Source organism: Hippoglossus stenolepis, chromosome 14 (genome assembly GCF_022539355.2).
Source record: "Hippoglossus stenolepis isolate QCI-W04-F060 chromosome 14, HSTE1.2, whole genome shotgun sequence".
Classification (NCBI taxonomy): Eukaryota; Metazoa; Chordata; class Actinopteri; order Pleuronectiformes; family Pleuronectidae; genus Hippoglossus; species Hippoglossus stenolepis.
The window spans coordinates 21,055,934-21,068,638 of NC_061496.1; the positions used below are offsets into that span (position 1 = coordinate 21,055,934).

The window sequence follows — 12,705 nt, forward strand, 5'->3', positions numbered from 1 at the left end:
GATAGACACTTTATTGATCCCAAGGGAAATTTAGGAGAGATAAATCACAAAGTATATAAAATATATTCATTGTTACATGATTGATTAAATATATGGAATAAATTAAGAGGTAGAGAAGGAATCACATTTCCTTCTTTATTGCCTTTATAATGAGTTAAGAATGTTTAAATTAACTGTCTGTTCAAAGTCCAGAAATGTTGCACTGATGATTAATGAAAGGAATGGATGTTTACTCTTAGTGCTTTAAATGCTTAGGTTGGCTTCCTTGGTTTCTAAATCTTGGGGGGAAAAAACTGGTGTATGGTATATTTCTTTAGTTTCCTTTTTGATGCTGCTCCTCTGGTTTTTCTTTTAGTAAATAAAGGTGTCTTGAAAGCCTGGGCACATAATGTGCATGACACAATAATACACATCAATAAATCATGAACACAGACCCAACAAAGAATGACGTTTGGCAGATGCTAATTTATTATGTACATGTGGAATACACAAATAAAAATATAACAAAGAAATATTTAGAATAGCTGAGTCACACAGAAACAGGCACACAATCACTGCAGAGATATCTGCATCACCATCCGATCTCTTTCATAGGAACACACCGACACACATAGAGGAAATGTTTCATCATCCAGAAAGCAACGGCGGGCAGCTTAGGGAATAGCTAGTGTACGTTCAGCCAGTTTGAGGCAGTAGTGAGTCACTATTCAACAGCGCAGAGCAGCTCGACTAATGGGACTGAGCGATGCTGGAGAAGTACTCCAACATGTCTTGTATGGTGAACTCCATGGTGATTCCAGAGCCAGGATAGCATCTACCAATCAAATCTTCAAAGTGCTTGTACTGCCGGATGAACTCATCTTGCATGGAGTGCCACACCACCTGGTGGAGAAAATAGAAATAGGGTGAGAAATGTGTCCCCACTGATGAGCTGGGCGGTTTCACCACTAAAACTCAGACTTTCTCACCTGAAGCAGACTCTCCTCTTCACACAGATGTTTGTCCACCTTCTTGTAAAGGTTGTCAAGTCCCTTTTTTACCTCTTTGCCAGGATACTCTTTAATAACTTTGCGTAGCTCTTGCTTGTTGAAGGCCAGTTGGTAGCTCACTTCCTCCTCACGGACACCCTGAGCAACGCGTGCCTCAACTCCTTCAAAGAAATGCTGCAATACAGTGCAAACAGTTAACGTAACCTACTTTACAGTAACCTACTTTTTGTGATTACTTTTACGTGACAGTTGGTCTTACATTGAGTTTTTCCAGGGGCTGGCCCAGGGAGTTGATTACATAGGACTGCAGGTGGTCTGTGTATTTGTGCTTGGCCTCTCGTCTCTCTGCTTCCAGGCAGGAGATCTTTAGTCGTGACAGTGTCGAAAAGATGTGGTGGAAATTCTCCATCATCACGACATCCCGCGGCGTCTTCTGACTCTCATTGGCTACCTTCTCCACTGGACAGACAATCAATATTCAGAACATTTTGAAGTTCTGGGCCAGTAAGCCAATCAGTATTTGGTTGTGGATGAGTTGTCTTACCATTCATGAAGACGGCCCTGATAAGTTTGACGTAAGCTTTGTCCAGATCTCCTCGTCGTTCTGCATTACGGAAGATCGTTTCAGCCAGCTCAGCGAACTCTTCAAACCCAGTGACAAAAAGTAGAATACCAACTTTGCTCTTCTTGGAAATCTTCACTTCTTCCATCTGTCTGATCTGACCAGACTGTAAGAAAACAGGAGGTTTTCATCATTAAACAGTTTCACTGACTCGAACCTTCACTTTACTTTCGTGACCAAAAGAAAGCATTGGATTTCCCCCCCGTCATATGCACTCCACTCACAATGCATTTGTCAAAGTTCCTCTTGACAGTGACCAGCACATTTCCCAGAGTAGTGCTGAGGTACGAGGCCGGGTCAACGTTCTCAGCTGTCCACACATGGTGACTCATCTTCACCAGCATGTAGAGAGAGTTGAAGCTGTCAATCTTGTCACCCAGAGCGATGAGACTGTTGAGCTCCGTCTCGATGCTCTGGAAGATTTTATTCATCATCAGCCGCACCAGGTCTTTCCTAGGAGGGAAAGAAAGTTGTGGTAAAATAGATAAATGTGTTGGCTTGATACAGAGACAGAGATATAGACACACACACACATGCTCAGAGAGAGAGAGAGAGCGCCAAAACACTACAGTTTAAATGATGCGTTCACGTTTCTGTAACCATATTCTATAGATATACACATTGCTACTCTGGTGGAAGGTGTACTGTTGCTGGAATGTTGTCAACAGATCATTTTCACGGCCTGATTTTCATTGTTACCTGGCAAGAAACTTTTTTGAAGAAAGCTATCACCCCTTGGTAATCGCAAATATTTATTAGTAGCCAATTGCTGATATGCTCTCTAGTGGTCAGAACATATAACAACAACATGATGGCCTGAGTATACATGGTACAATAGGATATATGTAACAAAAAATGTCATTAACAATTCCAATACCATTTGAATATTAACAACAACAAAAGAAGGAATTTAACTGGGATTATAGAGGAAGACTGACGGCCCTAGTACTAAGAAACGAGAGGTGAGGGGAGCACTGCATAGAAAATGAGTAATATTGAAGATATTTGCAACAGAGCTGTTAGCAACTACTCACTCTGATGAGAAGGAGTGTCTGTGTTCTGCCTGGGGAGCCACTCTCGACAGCATGACTCCATCTAATTCCTCGGTTTCAGGCTGCCGGGACAACGGACATAAAACATGACAAACCCAATCTAATATATGCCGACATGTTCATGATTGTCGCTGTAACTGAAAACACGCCAGAGACTTTATTGCTGTATTATTTCATGGTTTCAGACAGCAGCCCACAAGTGCAACTATTGATGTAAAGTACCATTAATGTTTTAGTCATTCTATGTGACCTTCTCGTTGCTGCTTTTCCAATATGTTATCCCAGATTTACCTGAGCAAGCGGGGGTGAAACTGTTGGGTGCTGCTGCAGTTTAAAGAACTTGCTGATGAAGTCTTGTTCTGCGAGACACAGAGGCTCCAGCTCACTGAGGACCTGCTCAAAGATCTAATCAGAGAAAAAAAACACCTTTGGTTTAACCTCCTCGTACAGAACAACATGTGAACACATAGCTAACTACATTACATCTGTGCATCTCTGGCAGCGTCACCTTGTCAAACTTGGTCCTGTCCGCCACGTCCAGATCAGAGGCGGACATGTTACCCATATCCAGCAGTGAGGAAGACTGGGAGCGCCGGCTGTTGGAGCCCTGCACTGTCAGCTTGTTCAGGCTTGAGGTCGAGCCCGTCAGCTTCCCTGAGCTGCCATGAAGGCCTGACATGGCACAACAGACACACAGTGAGATTTTAAACTTTTAGCTAGAATGACTCCACATTCTGGGAATATCATTCAAATGACTACATATTACATGGAAATAAAGGGTTAGGTTTTGTAGGTATTTACAATAGAATTAGATTATGTGGTGATGCAGAAGCAGCATTGTGAACATTTAGCACAAACCAACCAGATAGATGGTGAGGTAATGGTGTGTAAAGCTTTAAGTGTTTATCAGGGTAGCACAGTGAAAGAGAGAAGCAGAGTGTGTAATTAACAATGGAGTAGCTGTACTATCCAGATATTTCCAGTCATACTTACTTTCTGTTTCCTGTTTGAGTGCACTTTCTTTCCGCGGAAGCGTTGCTGCAGCCAGTTAAAAAGGCAGGCATCAAAGACAGAGACAGGTTAGGCTTAAAACATGCAGCATGGGAGGAGTGAGGCAAGACGTTAGATGTACAAAGTCACATATATACGCTGACGTGCGTCAAGGTACGTATGCTCGTAGGTTCGGACAAACCTTTGGAAAACAAATTCTTATTTTTTTTTCCCAGAAGGAAAAGCCAACACAGAGTGCAGAAAAGCAGAGTTCCACAATTCTGCCAAAACCAAAGCTCAACAAAGGTCTTATATTAAAGAGTCCAGAATTCAGCCTGTGAGGTCTCCGTGCAAAGGAAAGAGGAGATGTTATCAAAACAAGAAGCAAGACTTGAACACAGTGGAAGCAAAATCGTTTGGGAAAATATGCTTTTGTTTTCAGACTTAGAAAAGGCTGTAAAGGAATAAGGCCTTGTTTCCATATTTACACATGAATATTCCATTATCTTCTCTCTGCCAGTACAATACAAATATTGGACAAAATACAAAGTATTCTAAAGATGCAGTGAAAATTCCATCACCTGAGTGAACTACATGTTGTAAAGAGGAAGAAAAATAGAAAAGGAGATGTTACGAGAAAAAAAACACTCTTGATAACATTTACGGCAAAAGACGAACATGCTTCATATCTGTGCACCAACAAGTCTGAATTGCAGTTCTTACCAAACTTGCCCTTTGCTTCCTTGGTTGTACCCGCCATCTTTATCTTGGCAACCTCAAAGAAGTCTTTGATTTCTCTTTCATAGAGTCTGCTCATATAATCCACGTAGGTCTGAAAAACAAAGATGATAACGTTTGTCTCAGATGGAAGGCACAGATTTCAGTGTGAAAATACAATATTCATTTAAATATATTTTTAGTTTAATATAACTGACCCTTGACAGACCCTCGTACTTCTCCCTGTGGGTGTTCTTCAGCCACTCCATGAGCTTGGAGTAGCGCAGCAGGTCCCTGTGGAGGGGGCTGTGTTTGGGCAGAGTAAGCTCTGCTGTGTGCTGGGACAGCGTGGAACTCTGGTCATGGCCCTGGATGACAAAGCAAGAACAGACAATTTGCAGTATATTCAATAAGAGTTAATACTGACAAACCCACTGCTATTTAGTCTCATTCGCTCATTTGAATTTCTCACCGGGGACAAATAAAGTTGTTTTGAATAGAATTTTGAATTTCCATCTTTCTCTGTTTACACAAACACACCACACATGAGTACGATTCATCTTGCTTCCTGCCACAAACATACAAGGATAGTTTATGTCGCGTTCCCATGAAAAGTTTTCAACAAAAAAATTGTTCAACTAAAAAAATCCAGTACTTTTTGGCCTCAACTAAATAAAATATTGAAAAACAAAACTCCAACTGCAATACAGATGGTCTCCTCACTTCCCCTGATTGTTAGCTTGTTCAGTCTCTAGTTCCTTTACTAGACATGCACACCGAGCAGACAGGCACAGGATTTTATGATGACACCTTTTGCAACAAAGCCACGTTAGCACCCAAACAAAATAATCCTTAGCAGAGAGCAGACAGATGGTGAATGAGGAAAAAGATGAATTGTGCCTCTTCAGCTTTGAGGTCATATGAGAGAAGTTAGATACATGTCCCATGCAGGAGATGATGGAAGAGCCCAGGGTGTCTCAAGTCGTTGGAGGGGGGGTATGCCAGGTCAAACATTAGCAAAGAGGGGGCACGCAGGGGGGTTGCTGTGAGGGTACTCACTGGAAGTGAAAGACAGGAGGACCTATAGAACTGAGGGATGGTCATTTTGAAGTGACTGAAGTGGTTGAACTGACACAGAGACAGAGAGCAGAGTGGGATGATTCAAAGTGAGCAGAGTCAAGATTAGGAGGCACATGGCTGGAAGGAAACGACACAGAGGAAGCCCAGGAAAAGAGTTACAGATAAACAGGACGTCAATGAGGAGAGACAGAGGAGACGGACAGGGGAGAGGGACAGCGGGCGAGAGAGAGAGAGACTGGAAAAGAACAGGACAGAATGCAGCCCTCCGTGGTGCAGCACACTCACAATGGTAAGGTGTGAGGCCAACAGAGGACAGCGAAGTCTGACTCCACGCTACTATGCTGCCTTTACTCAACTTCAATATGCAGATACCGTATGTAAAGTGGCAGAAACAATTATGAAGTACATATTTGTTTAAGCATACTAATCATTGTGTGGCCTTCGATTCAGCAAACACAAGCTAAATAAAACAAATAAAACAAATAAAACAAAGGTTTACAAAACTGATTCTGTTTTATTACAGCTCAATGAGGCAAAGAGAATCCAAATTATCAACCAGCTAAAACTGTTACTTGATAGTGTTCCGTACTTGCTGTTGCTACAGCTGCACTTTTTATAGATAACATCTGTATATCTATATATATATATATATAATATCGGTGTGTGTGTGTTACCTGATGAACAAACACGTTGTTGAGGTGATTGGTGAGGCGCCGAGCAAAGGTGTCTCTCAGCTCAGCGAACAGGAGCTGCTGCTGCTTCACAGCCATCAGCTTCTCATGGCCTATGATGAAGGAATTATAACTGCAATCTGATTATTTGCTCTAAAAACAACTACTAGGTGACTTATTTGATCAGAAAGTAGTCCATAACACTTCATTTGCAAACCAACCTGGTCGGAGAGCCACGTTCATGCACTGCAGAAGAGCTTCAGAGGCGTTGATGCAGGCCTCAATACCTTTGGGGGAGGTCAGATCTCCATCCTGTAAGGCCCTGATGTGTCCCTTAGACAGGTCCATGTAGTTCTATATGAGGACACACACACACATTACAGTCATCAAACAAAGTCCAACAATCTAGCAATACAATTAGTAATCTAGTAAACATTACATTTAAAGGCTTCTAAAAATAAAAACATCACTTTTCTAAAACAGGATTATAACTAAATTAAGATGGGGACTAATTTTTAAAGCAACCTAACCTCTGGTAACTGTATTTAGATAAACTGATAACTTAAATATGGCACTTGAGTTAATGAATTGACAGCTAAAGACATTATAATGTGTCCTCACCACCAAGAACTGGATCTCATCCAGCAGTTTGCCATTGTTGGTGTTGCTGATCTGGATGAGGCGGTTGCTCTGGGAGATCTGGTCCATCTGCTCCTTGACGCTCTGGAGCATCTCCTCATAGCTGCTCAGTTTTCCCTCAATGGTGTCCACCTCTGACAGAGACTCGTCCAGCAACTGCATCAAGATATTCACCTGCTTCTCCGAGGCCATGATAGACTGGATGTTGGCCTTAAAGCGGGAAACAATGAACAATGTGTTAATATGTTTCTGTGTTCAAGTAAATATTCCTTTCCAAAACACTAAGGGAAATAAAACCAAGATCAACACTTTTCATTCTTATTATAATTTCTCTCACCCCATCTAAAACCTGCAGCTCCTTGGAGAGCTGCTCCGCAAAAGCCTCAGCATTGGAGATGGCGTACTCGCACGTCTCCATCATGCTCTCGATATCCTGCTCCTCACGGGTGCTCAGCTCCTGGTAGTCATCCAAAGCATCTTCATCACCCCCGGCAACACTCTGGCTCTCCCCACTTGGCACCGACTCTTCACCCATGGAAACACATGAAAAGACATGAAAATGACACCGGCACACACACAAAGCTCTTCCAATATATCAGGCTTTATAATCTTCTTGCTAACCGAGTTAACTGATGATAAATAGTTTTACAAAGTTATTAATTATTTTAAAATAATTGAGTCAACATGTTTAAATAGTTCTGTACTCATTTACTACTATGGCTTAACGTATAACTTGAATGTTAAACTATAATAAATCTGACTGCAGGTTATATGACTCCATAAAACCATAACCATCTTAGGTAATGGAAAGAGGGTTATAAGAGAAAGTATACGCACATTCTGTCAGGGCTTTCACTGGTAAAATATACTTCTCTGTATATTTGTTCTGCCTGAAAAAATGACTGCTCTATAAAACAAATTAAAGCTGAACATCTGAACTAACAACTACATTTGATAATGTTCTGGACAGAGAAACATTGAGAGCTACATTTCAGAGTCACATTAACTACAGAATACAATAATTAATACAACAGTATATTCGTAGGAATTAAGGTGATATGAACGAGTAAAATGTTGAAAGTTAAGCAACAATATGACTTAATCGTGGGTTATGATCATTATTAATAAAAAAAAAAGAATCATTTCCATCCTTATTTACAAATAGTTCAAACGGGAGGAGCTTTGAGAAGGTGAGAATCTCTAATGAGAATGGTGATCTGAGGTCATGAGCATACAATGGAGAGGAGTGAGGAGAGGGGAAAGTTAAGTCCTACCAACCTTCCGCTTTAGGAAGTTCTGGCCAGAGAAAGTTTAAGAGAGAAAAGTGAGAATAAAGGAGAATTTAACACAGAAAGCCAAACCACAAACCAGGATACAAAGAAGAGATCTTTAAACATGCTATTAATAAATTAAATCAACCAAAAGCCGAACAAGGTCCTTTTGTCTGGTCTAAATTAGAGTACTTCAAACATAACCAATAAACACCAAGGTCAAAGACACACCTTTAAGCAAAGGTAATCAAATCATGAAAAGAGGCATGCGCTCACAGGGGTGGCTAAGGATAGAGAGTTTCCACACCTTCCAGCAGCTGAGGACTGACATTCACAAACTCCACCTTCTTCCTCAGATAACGCTGGTTCAGCTTCCAAATGCAAGAAATGAAGGAGTTTTTTTCAGCCGTGCTGCTGGCCAGCCACCGGTACACCTTCTCGAAATGAAGGTCGAATTCAGGATTCTCCTAAAAGAGAACAGTAACATGGAGTGAATGAGGGGGGAAAATGTGTTCATCATCACAATGCATTGTTGTGGGTGAACTAAAGGGAAAAGGTGGAAGGTATGCAGTCATTTTCTGACCTTGCTGGCATCTTTGGCATCCACCTCTGTCAGATCTCGGAGCTCCCAGGTCTGCTGTCGCTTGTAAAAATCCCCCTTGTCAGATTTCTTCACCTTCACCACTTTAACCTGGACGGGCCTCTCAGTGGTAACTGGTAGAAAAAAAAAAACACATTGTATCAGACACACATACCTTTTGTGATTTAACAGTTTTTTAAAGCTGCTTCTGTGGTTATGACCCACTTACCTGTCGCACACAAGAAGCAGTTCTTCTTCTTCTTCCCTGCCTTGCAGACGTTGACGATGCCGAGGAGCCGCTCATCGTTGGGCGTGAAGATGTCCCTCTGGAGAGCATGCTTGATGGCCGTCATGGTGGATACTGTGATACAGAACATGACAGGCAGCAGGTAAACAAAGACACATTTCAATTCAAAAACGTTATTGTCACTGTGCAAGCACAACATTACGTAAGGTGTCATCCTTAAAATAAATATTCTCCTGTTATAGATTTACAAAGAAATATCCAAGTGTAAAAAAAATAAGCCACATATAATAAAATATGAACAAATAACCATTTAAAAACAAAAATGTGCATTATTTATCTGACATTATGGGAAATCACTGTACAGGCTTCACAGATGTATGAAAGCAGAGGAGGCGACACTGTTCATCACAAGTGACTCATCCTCCAGATGAGTCCACACATCGAGGCAACGTGTACTCAACCATTGTTATCAGGGTCGTGACAGACTCGGGACTTACTCATAAGATGTTAGGAGATATTTTCGGACGTTATCTTAAAGCTAATAAACACTGGCTCTGCGTCTTTTAGCCCATCGAACACTCGTCTAACAGCGGCTAGCTTACAGGCTGCCATAGGCTGTTGGTGTTAGCTCCACCAGTGAAGACCTCACAACAAGCTGTTAGGAACATGTCTTTAAAGTCAGCTCCGGTGCTGTCCACAGAAGCACTGGACTAAACGGAATGAAGCGGGCCCTTCCCAATGTCCTGCACCGATGTCCTCTGTCTGTTAGCTTGCTGGCTGCTAACGCTGCTGCTAGCTGGAAAGAGCTAGCTGCTGTGAGTTCTGTTACTGTCAGCTTCATGGAACACGGCGCAACAAATCAGATAAACTACAGCACTGGGATGTGTTTCATATTAAAATGATCCATATTTGTATTCTGACGGATACATTTATCACGAGTTGCCATTACCTTGTCTTCTCAATCCTCCAGCCCCGAGCAAAGCCCCGCCCTCTTCCTTCCGGGTTCTCAGGCGGAGCTGTCACGTGGTGACGACACTGTCAACATCCACATCCACATCAGTACTGATCATGTGTCTGCTCCACACAGAGACAGACACCGAGAGACAGGGACAGGGACAGAGACAGAGACAGGGAAACTGAGAGGCAGGGACACTGAGAGGCAGGGACAGAGATAGAGACAGATCGGGGACACATACAGAGACATAGGGACAGAGCTAGAGATTGGGACAGAGACAGGGGATGAACCAGGTATAGAGACAGGTACAGAGACAAGTACAAAGTTAGGTACAGAGATAGAGACTGAGACAGGGACAGAGAATCAATAAATAAAACTTTATTTCTATTGCACTTATCTAAACAAGTTTACAAAGAGCTTTAAAAAATACATTGAGTAAAACAACACAGAACTAAACCAAAATAAGAAAGACAACATAAAAGAAAATATTAGAAACAACACAATCTGCTAAAACCATTTAGAATTAGACATTAAAAGGCTTCCTTTTGAAAATATGTTTCATGCGATGATTTAAAAATAAATAAAGTGGAAGGAAGTCTAATGTCCTCAGGTGAGGAGACTTGGGCCCTGATGGTAAAAACCTCAACTACCCAGTAACTACCAGTAAGGTTTGGTTGAGAGATCTCAGATAACAACTCGGAGCGCAGGGAGTTAACTGAGCTTTACATGTTATAAAGATGGACCCTGCTTTATTATTAGATATTTAAAATGCTGTCTTGAAGTGGGCCCTTATGTCATAATCAAGATTTAGGACTTTTATACTGTTGATTGCCCTGCGTATTCTACTGAGGGACAGGCTCAGATTTTAACATCGAGATAAAGGAACATTATGGACTTAAATTATGACTTTCACACATTTGATCAGAATGAGATGATGTTCATCCAAACAGTGAATCACGACTGTCAGAAGTATCAATTGACAGCAAATACAAACAGTAGAGGTGGAAAGTTACACATTATTGTTGAATAACTTTTCAAACATGTATCATGTCATGTCTTTAGGCTTTAGCCCTTTTTTATTTAAAATAAGTAAATCATTTTATCAAGACAAAGTTGGTTTCTCATTAATGTTAACAAAATATTTGATCAAAGTCGTTTTTGAGTTGATAGTTTTTACATTTTCATCCTCAAACATACGTGACCTCAAGCTGCTGGTGGATCACATGCATGATCTTTTCAGAACACCAGGTGGCATTGTTAGTCCAAGTTGTCATATCTGTAAATACATTTTTTTGTTGTGTTATTATACGTTGTGTGTGTCTGTTTGTTGTCAGTGTTGCAATGATGTATTTGTTATGTGCTCTTACTATAAAAGTGTCCATAGAGTGAATAAGAAAGAGCAAACAGTGTCAACACAGTGAGTCAGACAAGTGAACTATGAGAAATTGGTAGGAGGAAAATGACTTGAGGTACAATGTGAGTGTCACACATTGTTGTACAAATAAGTTCCGGCCTGCAGTGTTTTATTATTATTATTATATGAATGAATTATCACTTCATTATAAAACATTACAGAGGACAATAGCTCATTTTTGCCAAAAGAGGAATTTACATTAAGTCTTTAAAGTATAGGTCTAAAGAGATATAAAATTGAAGTGATATTTCACCCTCGAATATATACTATAGGACCCTCCATCTCATGGAGGCACCTTTAACCATCTGAATTTAACAGTTTAACGTAAATCTTTTCATATTTTTCCTCAGGTTATTTCATACAGACATTTTTCTTGTGATTGTGCAACTATGTCCATGAAAATAATGTCACTTTTTTCATCCAGCATGTGTAATGTACAATATAAGAACACACACACACATCTCATACACGCACATATTACAAAACAGAACACACACATGCTTTAATTATCTATTTTCATCATATCTGTTTTGCTACGTTGTCATGATTCACCTGCAGTTCATGTTATTCTGGCACTTACTCCATATATTCTGTGAATGTCAAAGGTCTGTATATCCACTGCTGACGTTGATGTTCCTACAACAGGCTGACACATCCGGAACAAAAACAATAACTCCACGCAGGCTGGATTGAAGTAAAGCTGCTGCAGAAGAACCTGTTAGCTTGACTGTGGCAACATGTGAATGAAAATGAAAAGATACAGTATTTAGTCACAGGAGCAGAAACTTGCTGCACAGGAGGCGAGAGATGTCCCCACTGAATGAACTGGTCGTGTCAGGAGGGCAGTGCATTGATGAGGGAGCCCCAGTGACATGCACGGCGGATGACATCCAGATGTGACGCGCACAACGAAAGGGCTTTTCGTGCCGGCGCTGCAGCGTCAGGGGACGGTGATTGCATCTGTGTAATCTAAATTTGACATTCACACGGGTGATTAAAGGCTGATAGCATTTTCTATTTCTGTTTGGAATCAGAAACGTTTGAGGTGCTATCTGGATGGCATTTTGTGCAGCCTTTCATGCATCAGTGTTGTTTTTGACTCATAATTGTTGTATTGTAAATGAATAAATCTGCATATGTACAGGCTGAGTTTAAGTATATTGCTATAACGTCTCTGAATTACTTTGCTTCTTGTTGAGATCACAGTTTTGGGCTTTTTCAAGCCTCAAACAGCAAACCAAAACATGACTCTCTACATACATTGTGACTCCACTGTCCTTAAGCTACTGTTTTGGTATTTATACCTTGACTCCCGTCATGTGGCTTTCATACTTACAATAAGTGACACCTGACTGCATCAATACAAAGACCCTGTACGAGCAGCACAGCACAGTAATGGGCCCCTATATGAAAACTTGTGTGATCACTCTTTCCCCACTTTGGTAACCTCATCCCAAGGTGAGGCCTCCACTCATTCC

At 41.1% G+C, this 12,705-nt stretch overlaps 1 protein-coding gene across 6 annotated transcripts; it reads right to left on the bottom strand.

Annotated features, from left to right (window-relative positions):
• Positions 1 to 445: 445 nt before the first annotated feature.
• On the bottom strand, positions 446 to 9,966 carry exoc1 (exocyst complex component 1). 6 transcript variants are annotated; one of them, XM_035177140.2, is made up of 21 exons: positions 9,808 to 9,966; positions 8,841 to 8,972; positions 8,615 to 8,745; positions 8,339 to 8,498; positions 8,039 to 8,056; positions 7,098 to 7,285; positions 6,743 to 6,970; positions 6,343 to 6,475; positions 6,125 to 6,234; positions 5,430 to 5,498; positions 4,589 to 4,738; positions 4,377 to 4,485; positions 3,657 to 3,701; positions 3,172 to 3,335; positions 2,955 to 3,068; positions 2,646 to 2,725; positions 1,836 to 2,064; positions 1,534 to 1,717; positions 1,249 to 1,448; positions 969 to 1,163; positions 446 to 882 (listed from the first exon to the last, which is right to left on the bottom strand). In XM_035177140.2, exons 2-21 carry the CDS (start codon positions 8,962 to 8,964, stop codon positions 730 to 732), a joined length of 2,784 nt encoding a protein of 927 aa, XP_035033031.1. In that variant the 5' UTR covers positions 8,965 to 8,972; positions 9,808 to 9,966; the 3' UTR covers positions 446 to 729. The 6 variants fall into 6 exon arrangements, with proteins under 6 accessions (XP_035033031.1, XP_035033032.1, XP_035033034.1 ...); XM_035177141.2 differs by lacking the exon at positions 8,039 to 8,056; XM_035177143.1 differs by lacking the exon at positions 5,430 to 5,498.
• Positions 9,967 to 12,705: the final 2,739 nt, after the last annotated feature.

Coding starts and splice junctions, on each gene's coding strand:
- exoc1 (XM_035177140.2), bottom strand. CDS start 8,964: ATGACGGCCATCAAGCATGCTCTCCAGAGGGACATCTTCACGCCCAAC. Junction 5,499..6,124: donor ACAACGTGTTTGTTCATCAG/GTAACACACACA, acceptor TCTCTGTGTCAG/TTCAACCACTTCAGTCACTT. Junction 1,718..1,835: donor GGAACTTTGACAAATGCATT/GTGAGTGGAGTG, acceptor GTTTTCTTACAG/TCTGGTCAGATCAGACAGAT.